Genomic DNA, 17,650 nt, shown 5'->3' with positions numbered 1-17,650 from the left:
TCAACTTTTTCTGTCTGACTGGTACACTTAGCATAATAATCTCATGATCCATCCATGTTGTCACAAATGGCAGGATTTCATCTTTTCTTATGGTTGAGTAATATTCCATTTTATATATGTAGCACATCTTCTTTATCCAATCATCTATCGAAGGATATTAGGTTGTTTCCATGTCTTGGCCACTGTGAATAATGCTGTATTGAATATAAGGGTACATATATCTTTACAGATAAATGTTTTCAGGTTTTGGGGATAGATATCCAGAAGAGGGAGTGCTGAGTCATATACTAATTCTATTCTTTATTTTTTGAGAAAGCTCCATATTGTTTTCCATAGCGGGTGTACCAGTTTACATTCTCGCCAACAATGTGTGAGGGTTCCTTTTTCCCCACAACCTCTCCAACACTTGTTATTACTTGTCTTGTTGATAATAGCCATTCTAACAGGTGTAATGTGGTATCTTACTGTGGTTTTGATTTGCATTTCCCCAATAACTAGTGAAGCTGAGCATTTTTTCATATACCATTGGCTGTTTGTCTTCTTGGGAGAAGTGTATGTTCAGGTCCTCTGCCCATTTTTTAAATGGATTGTTTGTTTTTCTGATGTTGAGTTGTATGATTTTCTTATATATTTTGGATATTAGCCTCTTATCCAAGGTGTTGTTTGCAAAGATCTTCTCCCATTCAGTTGGTTGCCTGTTCATTTTGTTGATGGCTTCTTTTGCTGTGCAAAAGCTTTTTAGTTTGATATAGTCCCATTCATTTATTTTTGCTCTTACATGCCTTACCTTTGAGGTCAAATTCATAAAATCCTTTCTGAACCCAAGGTCCAGAAGTTTAGTACCTATGCTTTCTCCTATGCAATTTATAGTTTCAAGTCTTATATTAGGTGCTTGATCCATTTTGAGTTAACTGTGGAATATGGTGATAGCACTTTAATTTCATTCTTTTGCATGTGGCTTTCCAATTTTTCCAGCATCATTTATTAAAGAGGCTTTCTTTTCTCCACTGTACATTTTTGGCTCCTTTGTCAAAAATTATCTGCCCATATATATGTGGGTTTATTTCTGGGTTTTCAATTCTATTCTACTGGTCTCTGTGTCTGTTTTTCTCACAATATCATGCTGTTTTAATTATTGTTGTTTGGTAGTATAAATTGAAGTCAGGGAGTGTGATACCTTCAACCTTGTTCTTTTTTCTCAGGATTGCTTTGGCTATTCGGGGTCTTTTGTGATTCCATACAAATCTGATGATACTTTTTGTTCTAATTTTTTAACACCATTGGGATTTTTATGGGGATTGTATTAAATCTGTATATAACTTTGGTTAATATGGCCATTTCAACTATATTGATTCTTCCACTCCATGAATACAGGGTATCTTTCCATTTCTTTGTGTCCTCTTCAATTTCTTTTAATATTGTCTTATAGTTTTCAGTTTTCAGTGTACATAGGTCCTTCACACCATTTGTTAAGATTATTCATAGGTATTTCATCCTTTTTGTTGCAATTGCAAAAGGAATTGGTTTTTTCTTTACTTTTTCTGAAATTTTATTGTTAGTGTCTAGGAATACAAAGGATTTTTGCATATTGATTTTGTGTCCTGCAACTTTACTATAGTTGTTTATTGTTTCTAATAGGTTTTTTTGGAGGAGTCTTTAGGATTTTCTAAATAAAGAATCATGTCATCTGCAAAACGTGACAATTTAACTTCTTTATTCCCAATTTGGATGATTTTTATTTCTTCCTCTTACCTGATTACTCTGGCCAGGACTTCCAATAGTGTGTTGAATAACAGTGTTTACAGGGAGCATCCCAGACTTGTTTCTGATCCTAGAGGAAAAGCTTTAAGCTTTCACCATTAAGTATGATATTAGCTGAGGGTTTGTCATATATGACCTTTATTATATTGAGATGCTTTCCTTCTATATCCATTGTTTTAAGTCTTTTAATCATAAATGGATATTGTGTGCTGTCAAATGCTATTTTCTGCATCTATTGATAGGATCATATGATTTTTATCCTCTATTTTGTTTAAGTGGTGTATCACATTGATCGATTTGTGTATGTTGTACTGCACTTGATAGTGATGTATAATCTTTTTAATGTATTATTGCATTCGATTTGCTAATATTTTGTTTAGGATTTTTTTCATATGTATTCATCAGAGATATTGGTCTGTAGTTTTCTTTTTGTGTGTTATCCTTACCAGGTTTTGGTATCAGAGTGATGTTGGCCTCATAAAATGAGGTAGAGAGTATTGCCTCTTCTTCAATTTTTTGGAAGAGCTTGAGGAGGACAGGTATCAAGTCATCTTTGAATGTTTGGTACAATTGACCAGTGAAGCCATCTGGTCCTGGACTTTTGTTTTTGGGGAGGCTTTGGATGATTGTTTCAACTCCTTACTGTTAATTTGTCCATTTAAATTTTCCAGTTCGTGATTCAGTCTAGGGAGGTTATATATTTCTAAGAACTTCTAGGTTATTGAATTCAGTGGCATATAGTCCTTCATAGTATTCTTGTACAATCTGTGGTATCCATGGTAACTTCTCCTTCATTTCTTATTTTGTTTATTTTTGTCTTTTCTCTTTTTTCCTTAGTGAATCTGGCCAGAGTTTTGTCAATTTTATAAATCTTTTCAAAGAACCAGCTCTTTGTTGTGCTAATTTTTCCAATTATCTTTTTGTTCTCTATTTCATTTAATCTGCTCTAATTTTTATTATTTCCTTCCATCTTCTGTTTTAGGGCTTCATTTGTTCTTTTCCTAGTTCTTTAAGATGTAATGTTAGGTTGTTTGGGGGTTATTTTTCTTGTTTCTTGAGATAGGCCTGTAATTATATAAAAACCCCTATAATACTGCTTTCTGTACAGCGTTATATTTTCATTCTCATTTGCTTTCATGTATATTTTTATATCTCCTTTGATTTCTTCTTTGGCTCAGTCATTCTTTAGTTAGCATGTTGTTTAATCTCCACATATTTGTGGTTTTTCCCACTTTCTTTTTGCAGTTCATCTCCAATTTCAAAGCATTGTGGTAGGAAAATATGCTTGGTATAATTTCAATCCTCTTAAATTTGCTGAGGCTAGTTTTGTGTCCCAACATTTGGCCTATCCTTGAGAATGCTCCATGTGCACTAGAAAAGAATGCATAGTCTAGTGTTCTAAGATGAAAGGTTCTGTAAATGTCAATTATATCCATTTGGTCTAATGTGTCATTTAAGGCTGATATTTCCTATTTTCTGTTTGCATGATCTATCCATAGCTGTCAATGGCATATTTAGGTACCCTATATAGTTGTGTTTTTAACAGTTTCACCCTGCAGTTCTGTTAGTCGTTGCTTTATATATTTTGGTGCTTTCTGATTGGGAGAATTTATATTGATAAGTATTGTCTTATTGATGTATTGTCACCTTTATCATTATGAAATGTCTATCTCTGTCTCTTGTTACCTTTTTTAACTTAAACTCTGTTTCATCAGGTATGGCTACACCCACTTTTCTTTGGATGCCATTTGCTTGGAGTATCATATTCCACCTTTCACTTTGTGTCTATATTTGCCCTTGAAGCTGAGTTGTGTCTCTTAAAGGCAGCATATAGTTGGGTTTTGTTTTTAATCCAATCTGCTACTCTGTGCCTTTTCATTGGTTCAGTCCATTTACATTTAGGGTGATTATTTATATAAGAGGGTTTTTTACAGCTATTTTATCTTTTGTTTTCTAGTAGCTTGGTGTCTCCATTGTTTCTTTGTCATTGGTTTCTGTCTGGTATTTTAGTTTGGTAGCATTCTATAACATTTTCCTCTGTTTCCTCTTTTTTATGTTGTGTCTCAGTTATGGATTTTTTTGAGTGTATACCATGAAGTTTACGTAAAAGACAGTTTCATACATATACTACTCCTTTTTCTTCATCATGCATTTTATCTCCATTCCCCTTTGCAAATTCAGACCTTTACCCCCTTTCCTTTTGTTTTTGTTGTCACAAATTATCCCTATTTATGCTGTGAGTTAATTTTCCAGTTGCAGTAGCAAATTGTCTTCTCTTTTTCTTTTTTAATATTTTTATCTCCTTTACCCTATATGCTGTGTTTAAGTGTATAGCGCCCTATTCTGTGTAGCGGTTGCCATTTCCTGCTTCTGTCTGTTAGTAACCTTACTCATAGTTTTGTACCCTTTTGTCTTTTCGTTTCAGATAAAATAACCTCCTTTACTATATTCTGGAATGCAGGCCTTGTGGTGGAAAGTTCCCTCAGCTTCTGTATGTCTGGGAAGGTCTTTATTATTCCTTCATATCTAAAGGATAACTGTGCTGTATATATTATACTTGGCTGGTAATTTCTCTCTTTCAATAGTTTGAGTATTTGATTCCACTCCCTCCTAGCTTGATAGAGTTTCTGCTATAAAATCAGGTGATAATCTAATGGGCTTTCCTTTGCAGGTTACTGTCTTCTTTTCTATGGCTACCTTGAGAATTCATTCATTTTGACAGTTTCAACATAATGTGCCTTTAGGAAGGCCTTTAGGATTAGGTAGTTAAGTGTTCTGTTTGCTTCATGTATTTGAGAATCCAGTTCTTTCCATTGGTTTGGGAAGTTCTCATTGATTATTTGTTTGAATAGGCTCTCTGTTCCCTCTTCGTTTCTCCTCCTTCTGGTATACCCATTATTCCTATATTGATCTTTCTGATGGAATCAGAGAGTTCTTATAGAGGTCTTTCACTAATTTTGACTCTCAAGTCTCTCTCTTCTTCCATCTGCATCATTTCCAGGTTTATATCTTTGATATCTTTCTTCCACCTGGTCAGCTCTATTTCCTAAGCTGGCTATTTCATTTTTCATCTCTTTTATTTAGTTCTTCAGCTCCAGGATTTCTATTTGGTGGTTCTTTTTTAAAATTTCAGTCTCTTTGGTAAAGTATTCATTTTGTTCATTGATTTTATTTCTGAGTTCATTAAACTGCCTATCTGTGTTTTCTTGCATCTCATTGAGTTTTTTCAGACTGCAATCTTGAATTATCTGTCATTTAAGTCACATATTTCCCTGTCTTTAAGTTTATTTTCTGGAGCTTATTCATTTTCTTTCTGAGCTGCCTAGTTACCTTGGTTATTCATGGCAACTGATGGTTTATTTCTCTTCCTAGGCTTCTATGGGAATGAATTCTGCAGCAGGTTAATGCTAAGATGTCTTTCTTTTGTTTTCCAGTAGGTAGCACTCGAGCATTTTACATGCTCTTGCCCTGGCCCAGCTTCTCCCGAGGAAGACTCCCTGGGAGGAGGGTGTCTCATCTCCGAACAGGTTGCCTTGGTCTCAGGACATCACCCCCATGGGAAGATGTGGTGGGAGATGGGGTTATGAGTCCCTAAAATCGTACTGCTGCCCCTGCAGCCAGATGCAGAGCTATGAGCCTCAGCAGCCCTGGGTGCCCCCACTGGAATCAGCCATGAAAGGTAGGGGTGGGGTCGGTTGATGTGTTTTTCTCTTCGTTCTCTTCAGAGTAATGGTGACTGCCAGACCACAGCTGCCTTGCCCCTATATCTCTCCCCTTGTCACTGGAATTACCCACAGTGTGCATCTGCCACTCAGAAACAGTCTCTCCAGTTCTCAGGACTGTAGGTATTCTGCTCTTTAACCCAACATTGCTACAGTTTCTTCTGGGGCCTGCTGCTGGCTCTGGGAGGGTGCGGGGAAGCACCCAGACTCCGTGGCTTTGTTTTCTGCCTTGCAGTGAGGGCTGTTTGACCACAATTGTCACACTTCTGTATTCAGTTGTTGCCCTGAGGTCTCAATTGATTGCTGGGTTCAGCCTTATTACATGCTGATCACTCTGGCAGGATTGCTTAGGACTACAGAGAGTACATCTGCAGCTTGAATCCTCCCCTCTCCTGGGACCACAGTGAGCTCTGGGATGCGTCTCTGCACCTGTCTCTGCACGTCTCCCTTTCCTCCTCCCTTGTTTTCCCTGATTTGCCCACCTTCAGATGCTTTGATTCATGGATCTCTCAGATACATTTGTGTGTTGCACAGGGAATTCTTTGTTGAAATATAGCTGTTCAACTTCTTGTAACTTCAAGGGGAGAGATCAAAGGGGACCCCTCACGCTGCCATGTTTCTTATGTCACTTGACATTTGACCCAAGCAAGGCCAATAAGATCCACTCATCTAAGAAGTAACTATTATGAAATGCAAGCAGTAGGAGCTCAGCAATTCTGGAGCCAGCACACAAATGGGTAAGGAAAACATAGCCATATGTTCCCTCTCTAAAAATTACCTCAAAATACAAATGTAGTGACTGTTCATGAACTTCTGTTATTTTGACTCCAAGAATTACCATAAAGCCTATCCCTACCAAACATGTTGTTCAATTTTCCTTCAATTCTTTGAGTTACCCATCCAATTCCTTTCTTTAGATAGTCAGGGTCAGTTTCTCCTACTTACAAGAAAATAAATAAATGAAACCCAAATCAACACAGGAAACTACTGATTAACATTTACTAGACAAAAATAGTAATCACATATGGCTTTTGATTATTAAAAATGGTTGTCTACAAAAATAAAATTATTAAAAGAGTTAAGTTAGGAAAGGAAGCCTACTTTGGAATAAAACTTGTATATTTGTTATTAGAAATCCTGAGCTTGACGTAATTCATTAGCTATTATTCTCTTCCTACCATCCTATTGCACCAACTAGTTCCTTTCTCTGAACAGACTATCTCTTAGATCTCTCGGTCATTATCTTCATGTGGATATAATATTACCACTACTGTATATGTAGTAATGTTCCTTCCCTAGTTCTCCTTCACACTTCCACACTTTTTAGCTTTCCACACACAAAACCTAAAGAAACAATACAAGAAAGCAAAACCAGAAACTACTGCGACATCTTGAAGTTATCTAACAGGCTCCAAAGTTACAGTGATAAGGATATTGCTTATCCGGCTGAAAGGCCAGTTCATCCAGACAAGCAGCCTGCTGTTCCTGCCTGGGGTCATGGGCCCAAGGCCAGGAAAGGCTTGGCAATGTGCCTGTTACAAACAGACAAAGAGAACTTCACTGCATATCTCTCCTTCCAGGGATGAAATGAGGGAAGAACAGACCAAAATAAGCAAAGACAAACAGATCAACCATCACCTCATGTCTTCATGTCTCCCCTGCCAGGGAACACGAGGGAGAAAGAGACCAAAAGAAACAATGGGGTCATATCAGCTAATGAAGATGAACTTTCCTAACCTACATCTTTCCCACATATGGCAATTTAAATACAGGATTAGTTTACATTTTTAAAACACAGCTGTTACCAATTATTAATATTGAAAATATATTACAATTCTTATCAAATGTATATTTAAATGTTTTGTAATATATTTTCAATATTAATAATTGGTAACAGCTGTGTTTTAAAAATGTAGATAATGTATACCATTTTTATACACTAAAATTTAACTGACCTCTGTATTCTTCAGCTTTTGTAGTTCATGTTCCAGCATCAATTTCTCCTTTGATAACACTTCGTAATCATTTTGCATCTGTTTGTATTTCTAAAAACAAATATTACAATTTTAGTGTGAATGAAAAGCAAACATCTCAATATAGAGAACTTATTTGGGTACTTAATTATTAAAGTAAGAAATAAGAAAGTCTTTATTAACTCATGAAAATAATGAACTGCTGGTACTAATCTGTATAGTGAAGCTATTATGGAGGTAGTAGGAGGCAAAGGGACTACGATAATGAATGGAAGCTTGGATATTACAGTTCAGTGTTCCAGAAGTGAAGTGTTTCTGAGTGATTTTATCTAGTAAAGTCAAAAAAATACACAATGCTTTTCAGCTCACATAAGCATAGAATAAACCTAGCAAACATTGGTTCTTTATTTAAGATTATGTATTCTGACAATTTCTAGAATCTATTAACAACAAAGACAATGTGCAATTTCAAACTGAGCGTGCTATACTTACAGTCTCCAACAAAACTTGATCACTCCTAACTCTGAAAAAAAATATATCTATAATTTTTCACTTATATTTTTATTTATGTAACATACTTATACATTTTCTTTGTACAAAAGTTAAAATAATACAAATAAGATTAGAGTACACTTTGACTACCATTTGAAAAATCCAGTGCTCTTCCCAGAGATAATATTAGATTGCTGTTTATCTTTCCAGAACTTGTTCCATGCATTTATATAATACTGCATGTACCTATTAGATTCTATAATTTTTGTTAGTTGGTTGGATGTCTGTTTTATTTTTCACTGTATATATTGTTATCAACTTATTTTTTTCACTTAGCAATTTCTGAGATCTATTTATACTAGTAAACATAGATCTATCTCACTCCTTTTAAATACCGCTTCCTATTCCATAAAAGGATTTGGTAAATTTTTCTATAAAGAGCCAGACAGTAAATATTTGAGACTTTGCAGGCCAGATGATCTCTGTCATTACCACCCAACTCTGCAAAAGCAGCTATAGATAATAGGTAAATGAATGTTTCAATAAACCTTTATTTACATAAATAAGCCGCAGGCTAGAATTGACCCATGGGCTGTAGTTTGATGACAACTGTTCTATAATATAGATAAACTAGATTTTTTTTTTACAAATGAGTTATTTATTATAATCAGAATTTTAAAGCTTTATTAAGATGTAATTAACATACATACAATTCATTCATTTAAAATGTGCAATTTAATGGCTTTTAATATGTTCATCAAATTATTACCAAGATCTAATTTCAGAATAACTTAATTACTTCAAAAAGAAACTCCATGCCTATTAGTAGTCACTCCCCACTCCTCTCAGCACTGCCCCAGCTCTGGCAGTCACTAATCTGTCTTCTATCTATATATATTTGCCAATTCTGGATATTTCATACAAACAGAATTATACAATATGCAGCCTTTTGAGACTGGTTTCTTACACATAGCATAATGCTTTCAAGGTTCATCCATGTTGTAGCATTTCTCATTATTATTTTCCTTTGTATTGCCAAATAATATTCTATTTATGGATATATACATTTTATTTACCCATTCATCAGTTTAAGAACATTTGGGGTGTTTCTACTATTTGGGTATTATGAATAATGCTACTATGAACACCCATGTACAAGTTCTTGTGTGAAGATATGTTTTCACTTCTCTCGGATATAAACTTAGGAACAGAATTTCTGGGTCATATGTTAACTCTATATTTAACATTTTGAAGAACTGACAAACTATTTTCCATAGCAGATGTCCCACTTAAGTGTCCACCACCAATGGATGAGGATTCCAATTTCTGTACATCTTTGCCAGCAATTGTTATTGTTCATCTTTTTTATTATAGTCATCCCAGTAGATGTGAAGTAGTATATCATTATAGTTTTGATTTGCAATTCCCTAGTAAATAATGATGTTGAGCATCTTTTCATGTGCTTATTGACCATTTGTATATCTTGTTTGAGAAAACAAATAATATGCACATTTTTAAATAGGGTTATTTATCTTCTTATTATTAAGGAGTAAGAGTTCTTTATATATTCTGGATGCAAGTCCCTTATCACATACATGCTTTGTGAATGGTTTTCACATTCTACGAGTTGACTTTTCATGCTCTTGATAGTATAATTTGCAGCACAAAAGTTTTTAATTTTTATGAAGTTCAATTTATCTATTTTTTTCTTTTGTTGGTTGTGCTTTTGGTGTCCTATTTAAGAAATCATTACCTAACTCAAGGTCAAAAGGATTTTCTCCTGTTTCCTCTAAGATGTTTACAGTTTTAGGTCTTAAATTTGGGTCTTTGATAATTTTGAGTTAATTTTAGTGCCTGGCAGGGAAAAGGGATCCAACTTCATTCTTTTGTATATGAATATCCAGTTGTCCAAGTACCAGTTATTAAAATAGATTATTCTTTCCCCTACTGAATTATCTTTGCCTCCCTGTTGAAAATCAATTGGCGGTAAATGTAAGGGTTTCTTTCTGGACATTCAATTCTATTTTATTGATCCATATAGGTCTATCCTTATGGTAGTACCACACTGTCTTGATTACTATCACTTTATATTTATTAAGTTTTAAAATCAGTTAAGTGTGAGTCCTCCAACTTTGTTTTTCTTCTTAAGATTTCTTTGGCTATTTTGGGTTCCTGTATTTCCACATGAATTTTAGCATCAGCTTGTCAATTCATGTAAGAAAGCTGGGATTTTGATAGAGATTGCAATTAAATCTGTAGATCAATTTGGGGAGTATTGTCATTCTAAGTCTAATAGTCCCTGAGGATGGGATGTCTATCCACTTATTTAGGTCTTATTAAAGTACTTTCAATGATGGTTTGTAGTTTTCAATACACATGTCTTGCACTTTTTTTGTTAAATTCATTCTCATTTTCTTTGACACTATTGTAAATGGAATTGTTTTCTTTATTTCATCTTTGGAATGTTCATTGCTAATGTATTAGTTTCCTAGGGCTGCTATAACAAAGTATCACAATCTGGGTGACTTAAATAATAAGAATTTATGTTTCACAGTTCTAGAGACTATAAATCTAAAATTAAGGTGTTAGTAGGACCATGCTCCCTCTGAAATCTCTAAGGAAGTATGTTTCCTTGTCTCTTCCAGCTTCTAGTAGTCCCTGGCATTCTTTGGATAGTGGAAGTATAATTCCAATCTCTTCCTTCATGACTGTCTTCCCTCTGTGTGTATCTATCTTCTCCAATTATTATAAGGATATCAGTCATATTGGATTAAGAGCCTGTCCCAGTCCAGTATGACTTCATCTTAACTAATTCTATCAACAGTGACCTTATTTCCAAATAAGTTCATTTTGAGATACTAGGGGTTAAAGCTTCAGCATACCTTTTTGGGGGACACAGTCCAACCCATGACACCTAGTGTGTACAAATACGATTAATTTTTATTTACAAATTTTGTATATTACAATCTTGATTAATTTATTTCTTCTAATATTTTTAATGGATCCCTTAGGATTTTCTATATATGAGATCATGACATCTGCAAAAGAGGTAGTTTTACTTCTTTCTTTACAGTCTGAACACTTTTCATTTCCTTTTCTTCTGGAATTGCCCTAGCTATAACTTCTACTACAATGATGAACAGAAGTGGTAAGAATGTCCTATTTTGTTCCTGATCTTACAGAGAATGTATTAAGTATTTCACCATTAAGTATGAATAATGGTTTTCATAGAAAGCCTTTATCAGATAAAAGAAGTTCCCTTCTATTCCTATTTTCTGGGGCATTTTTATCATGAAAGGGTATTGGACAACATAAACAAATAAAGAAACAAAAACCTCATAGACACAGAAAACAGTTTAGTGGTTACCAGAGAATAAGTGGGGAGAGGGGATGGTAGAAGAGGGTAAAGGGGATCAAATATATGGTGATGGATGAACTGGCTCTGGGTGGTGTACACACAATACAATATATAGATGCTATATTACATAATTGTACACTTGAAACCTATGTAGATTTGTTGACCATTGTCACCCCAATACATTTTAATTAAAAAAATAAAAAAGAAAAAAAGAAACAGCATTGGATTTTGTCAAATGCTTTTTCTTTGTCTAGTAAATCACTCATGTGATATTTTTCTCCTTAATTCAATTAGTATCATGTAATACATTAATTGATATTTGCATTTTGAACCAACCTTGCATTACTAGGATAATTTGCACTTGCTTGTGGTTTATAACCCTTTTTATGTGTTGCTAGATTGAATTTGCTAGTATTTTGCTGGGGATTTTGGGTTCATATTCATAACATATTGGTCTGAGGATTCTTATCTTTTTATACTGTTGTCTGATTTTGATATCAGAGTAATACCAGTCTCACAGAATGAGTTGTGAAGTATTAACTCCTCTTCTACTTTTTGAAAGAGTTTGTGAAGGGTTGGTATTAATTCTTTTTTAAATTCTTTTTTAAATTTACTGGTGATAGAATTCACCAGTAAAGCCATCTAGCCTGAGCATTTCTTGGTGGGAAATATTTTAATTACTAATTAAATATTTTTGCTTGCTATAGTTCCATTCACATTTTCTAGTTCTTTCTGAGTCAGTTTAGTTTGTGTCTTTCAGGAATTTTTCCATCTTATGTAAGTTATCTAAAATAATTTGTTGTCATACAGTTGTTGATAGAATTTCCTTATTATTATTCATTATTGAGACATACTCCTACTAACAAAAATTGAAATTCTTTCTAGTTTTTTGCTATTATCACAATGATGTAATAAATTTATTTTCATATATGCCTCCTTGAGCATATTCCTTCATCTAGGGTAGGTTAAAAGAGGTATGCTGTATAATAAGGAATAAATCATTGTTGTTATTGTTAAATAAAGCATGTCTCAGAAGTAGGTAATTCCTATTGTATTGGCATTTTAAGGTATTCATTACACTACATCTCTGTCAAACTTGATGTTAGAAAATTTTTACTTTTTGTTAAACTGATAGGACAAAAAATGTATTTTTGCTGCTTTGCTTTGCATTTCCCTGATCACAAGTCAGATTGAGCATCTCCTAAAATGTTTATTAGCCATTTTTATCTCTTCTTTAAATTATAGCCTGTTTTTTAAGTGTTATTTGCCTTTTATGGAATTATATATTCTTATTATCACTCCTTTCTCTTGTACGTGCACAACTATTATCCTCAGTCCATGGTTAATCTTTTAACTTTGAATCATTTTTTGAAAATATGTTTCAAATTTTGAGAGATTCTAATACATTTCCCTATATTTATGATTTTGGTTTTTTTACACTGATGTCTGTAATCAACATTAAATTTAGTTTTTTTAAATGGTGTGAAAACTCTGTCATTATTTTTTGGCCAAATGGATGTCTTTGCCTTGCCAGTACTCTAGTTGGCCACTGATATTCATTCAAGACTTTGAATTTGCCATATTGAAGTTAATATGACTCCACCTTTGACATAACATAACTACCTATGATACATGTACTTAAGCTAAAAAGAAAGTTGGAAAAGCAAGACAACCTATTAATCCCACTTTGACCCTATGCCTTCTTAGAATAAAACATCATGATGGATCTCTTAATAGGCCTGCTTTCCTGTCAGGACCACACATGATTCTGGTGATGGACAGTGTTCTCATCAATGTTGACAACTTCATCCCTAACACTGGACACCAGCTCTCAGCACTCTGTTCATCAAAGAAGTAGTATGCCTTCACAAACCATCCTATAATCCAATCTCTAATTTGAATCCCAATTTGTCCCATAATTGAAGAAAAAACTTTCCAAGGTCTTCTAGGTCTGTGTTTACTTTTCCATTTTCAACTACCCACAGACCAACAGCTAGACCAACAGATTGGCCACATCCCGATGAATAGGTCTATTAGTTCCCCCAAAGACCAGCATGGTTGCCCTGTCATGCATAATAACAAAATACAATCCTTTTTCCTATATGTTATCCTACGTTATTATGACTTTCATCCCATTACTTCTGCTCACTACTAAGTACCTCAGAAATAGACCCCACCTTTTTTGGGGAACCCTCCCTCACCCCACCCCTTTGAATCACTATAATTCCTGAGAGAGCTTACATGATAATTAGACTTTGACTAGAGTTGATTGGTCAAAAAATGGGTCCTGTCTCCAGCTACGTAAGTGATCCTCTCACCAATGACATTTAGACTTAGAAAATTCAAAAATTAAAAATAGAATTACCATATGACCCAGTAATCCCTCTCCTGGGTATCTACCCAAAACATCTGAAACATTTATCCATAAATATATATGTACTCCGATGTTCATTACAGCATTATTTATGGTGGCCAAGACATGAAAACAACCAAAGTTTCCTTTGATAGATGATTGGATAAAGAAGATGTGATATATATATATACATAAGAAAAGATAAAACACTATCATTTGTGACAATATGAATGGATCTTAAAATTATTATGCTAAACAAAATAAATCAGACTGGAAAAGTCAAGAACCATGTGACTTCACTCATATGTGGATATAAAACTGAAAGCAACAAAGGAACAAGACTAACAAAGAAACAAAAACTCACAGACACAGAAAACAGTTTAGTTACCAGAAGGTAAGGGTGGTAGAAGAGGGAAAGGGGATCAAATATATAGTTATGGAAGGAGAACTGATTCTGGGTGGTAAACACACAATGTAATATATAGTTGACGTATTATACAAATGTACACTTGAAATCTATATAATTTTACTAACCAATGTCGCCCCAATAAATTTAACAAATTAAACAAACATAAAATATAAATAAGTAAATAAATAAATCATCCATAAATGCAAAAAAAATTCAAATATTATCCCTCAGAGTGACTAAAACTGAAAGATTAAACCTTAGGAACTCTCAGCAGTCATGACTTCCCACTTATGAGCAAAAAATTACAAAAGAAAATAGAAGCAAAGAAGAGGTCTGCAATGGGAGAAAATAAAGCTCATATGTGGAGAAAAATAAAAAGTATCCTGATAGTGTTCAAAAGTTCTGGTTTATACTTGTTTCTGAGATTGAGTCACCTTGCTAACGTTAGGCTCAATGAGATGGCCAGAATCTTAATAATAAAATGTCTTTTGCTAAGACTAATTTGAGTTGAGATTCTGTTCCAAGCACAGTGTTTTGAAAACACTGTATGATATGAATTTTTGTGTGTGTGTGTTTTTTAATTGGTGAATTGAGGGATGGGAACAGTGCTGGGGAATTGGGGGAAGGGGAACAGACAAGTTACTGTCTTTTTGTTCTTCAGTCTAGTTGTGGCATTGCTTCACTGGCCCAAGTTGGCATCATCATTGCACTCTTCCCAGGCGACGCAGATCAGTCGCCAGCTTCTGGACGGCCGCTCACTGCAGCTGCTGGACGCTCACGCTGGCTGCTGGCTACACACAGTAGCCCATGGCAACCCAATGCCACAAGGGCTGCAGCCTACGCCATTGTCAGCGACTCACGGCAGCCCAGCTCCAGGTTTAGCTGTTGTTCAGCATCTTAGCTGTAGAGGGCAGTGTCACTGGCCCTCATATGTGGGATCCGAACCGGAGCCCTCTGGCGTCCCAAGCCAATTCTTAACCATCGCGCCACTCGGCCGGCCCGATGTGAATTTTCTGAATATGTTTTGCTTTAAACATTTACTTTAAAAGTAATTACATAATTCTACAAAGAATTATCACTAAGTGAAAAGTATATATACAAATGATATTTTGTATGATTGCAATTTTTTTTTAGTTTTCTAAAATTGTGGTAAAATATACATAACATAAAATTTACCATTTTAACCATTTTTAAGTATACAATTCAGTAGAGTACATTCACATTGTGTGTAACCCATCTCCAGAATTATTTTCATCTGGCAAAATTGAAATTCTGTACTCATTAAACAACAACTCCCCAACCCCATCCCCCAGAGCCCCTGGCAACTACCATTCTACTTTCTCCTTCTATAAATTTAAAGGCTAGGTACCTCATATAAGTGAAATAATAAAATTGTTGTCTTTTTGTAACTGGCTTATTTTACTTAGCATAATGTCCTAAAGGTTCACTCATGTTGTACCATGTGTTAGAATTTCTTTCCTTTTCAAGACTGAATAATATTCCATTGTATGTATATATCACATTATTCTTTATTCATTCATTAACTTGGGTTACTTCCAGCTTTTTGCTGGAATAATGCTACACTGAACATGGGTGTACTATATCTCTTTGAGATGATTTAATTTTGGGGGGGCATATCCCCAAGAATGGAATTGCTAAATCATATGGTAATTGTATTTTTAATTTTTTTGAGGAATTGACATACTGTTTTCAATTGTGACTATAAAGTTTTATATTTTGTATGATTATAATTTTAAGTTATAAAATTATACATGTAAAAACTGATGTAAGAACAGAAATATTTTTAACAATGATCTTATTTTCTTCTTTATATTTTCATTTTTTCTAAAATATACCTGTATTCAGTTTTATAATTAGGAAAAGGAATCATTTTAAAAGCTTACCTCTGTAACATATTTGACTGTTTTTCAAATATTTTCAACATGGCAGTCAACTGATTAGATACTGAATAAGCAGTTTCTATTGTTAAAAAAAGAAAGAAAACATTTAAAGGTATTACAAATGGCTGAAGTTATACCTCTATGCTGATAATTCACTGCTATATGTGTGAGAACTAGACAAGTATAAAGAGGAGAGAGCAGGATCATGTCCGTACTCAAGGAACAAAATGTTTAGGATAAAAACAGTTGCCATTTTATTAAATGTCTACTACGTGCACGACACTATGCTATTTTACATTCTCTTAATCCTCAAAATAAACCCCCCAAAAAGATACTATCACCAATTTCAAATGAAGAAATTGAGGCTCAGGAAGGTTATATAACATAATTAAAATTATGCATCTAGTAAGTGACAAGACTGGACTGAGGTCCAGTATGTGTATCCTCCTTATGATATTACATAGAAGAGAACTATAAGATGCTAAGAAAGAACTGCCTTTGTTGCTGCTGTTAAAGTCAATAAGGTCTATGGGAAGAATCTAACAACCCTGTTAAAATTTTCAGCTGAATCAAATAACCCAAAAGGTTACTCAAGATGATACTTAAAAAGGTATCAACATAATGAGGATCCATAATAGTCAATTAACTCTTGGGGCAATAACACAAGACTCTTCAATCTTGTAACACAAGAATTAGATGACATAAGACAGTCTCTGCACTAAGTTTGCTACTAGATATACAAAACATGACAAGTACAGAGAAAATGTTAAATAACATGGAAGCATACCAGAGTTCCTTCTTATCCACTGACATGAAATACCTCTCCATTTATTTATATCTCCTTTGATTTATTTCACCAGAATGTACTTGTCCTCATATAGATCTTACACATATTTAGCTAGATTAATACCCAAGTATTAAATGTTTTGGTGCTAATGTAAATGGTGTGTTTGTAATTTCAAATTCTACTTGTTGTACATAGGGAAGCAATAGCTATAAGAAAAATCAATATTGTTAAGATGTCAGTTCTTACCAATTTAATCTTTAGGTTCAATGTGATCCCAATCAAAATCCCAGCAAGTTACTCTGTGGATATCAACAATCTGATTCTAAACGTTATATGGAAAGGCAATATAATATTGAAGAAGAATAAAATTGGAGAACTGACACTATCCAAATTTATGACTCACTATAAAGCTATAATAATCAAGACAGTGTATACTGGCAAAAGAATAAACAAATAGCTCAATGGACTTTAGTTAATAATAATGTATCAATACTGATTTATCAACTTTAACAATGTACCATACCAATGCAAAATGTTAATAATAGAGGAAACTTTGTTCAGGGGGTTAGAGGGAGACTGGGTATGCAGGAATGCTGTACTTTCTGCTGTATTTTTCTATAAACCTAAAACTGCTTTAAAAATCAAAGCCTACTAATGATGAAATGAAGGAACCTCAACATTAAATGACAGTCTAAAAATCAAACCAGAGTGGAATACAAAAGTAGCTTTTGTCTTGTTGATTAGGCTATGGAAGCTAACACAATTCAGAGAATGGGAAGAGAAGAAGAGAATGAAGTTTTGCTGGAGAAGATGCAAGTGGGTACTGTTAAGGGAAAAAGAAAGTATACAAGTAAAACAGAGTGATACTGAGAGCAAGTAGATCTATCCCAGTAG

The 17,650-nt window shown here is 34.2% G+C and overlaps 1 protein-coding gene across 1 annotated transcript in view; it reads right to left on the bottom strand.

Annotated features, from left to right (window-relative positions):
- Positions 1 to 17,650, bottom strand: part of LOC109392910 (coiled-coil domain-containing protein 7) — a 98,630-nt gene that overhangs the window by 44,699 nt on the left and 36,281 nt on the right. The window contains exons 9-11 of the mRNA XM_019661620.1: positions 15,973 to 16,048; positions 7,949 to 7,979; positions 7,439 to 7,528 (exon numbers count right to left, since the gene is read on the bottom strand). Of these exons, the coding sequence (XP_019517165.1) occupies positions 7,439 to 7,528; positions 7,949 to 7,979; positions 15,973 to 16,048 (197 nt within the window). The remainder of the gene's footprint in view (positions 1 to 7,438; positions 7,529 to 7,948; positions 7,980 to 15,972; positions 16,049 to 17,650) is intronic.

Source organism: Hipposideros armiger, unplaced genomic scaffold (genome assembly GCF_001890085.2).
Source record: "Hipposideros armiger isolate ML-2016 unplaced genomic scaffold, ASM189008v1 scaffold_356, whole genome shotgun sequence".
NCBI classification, from domain to species: Eukaryota; Metazoa; Chordata; class Mammalia; order Chiroptera; family Hipposideridae; genus Hipposideros; species Hipposideros armiger.
The sequence above is the reverse complement of the archived record's forward strand: the minus strand, read 5'-3'. Positions and strand labels throughout refer to the sequence as shown.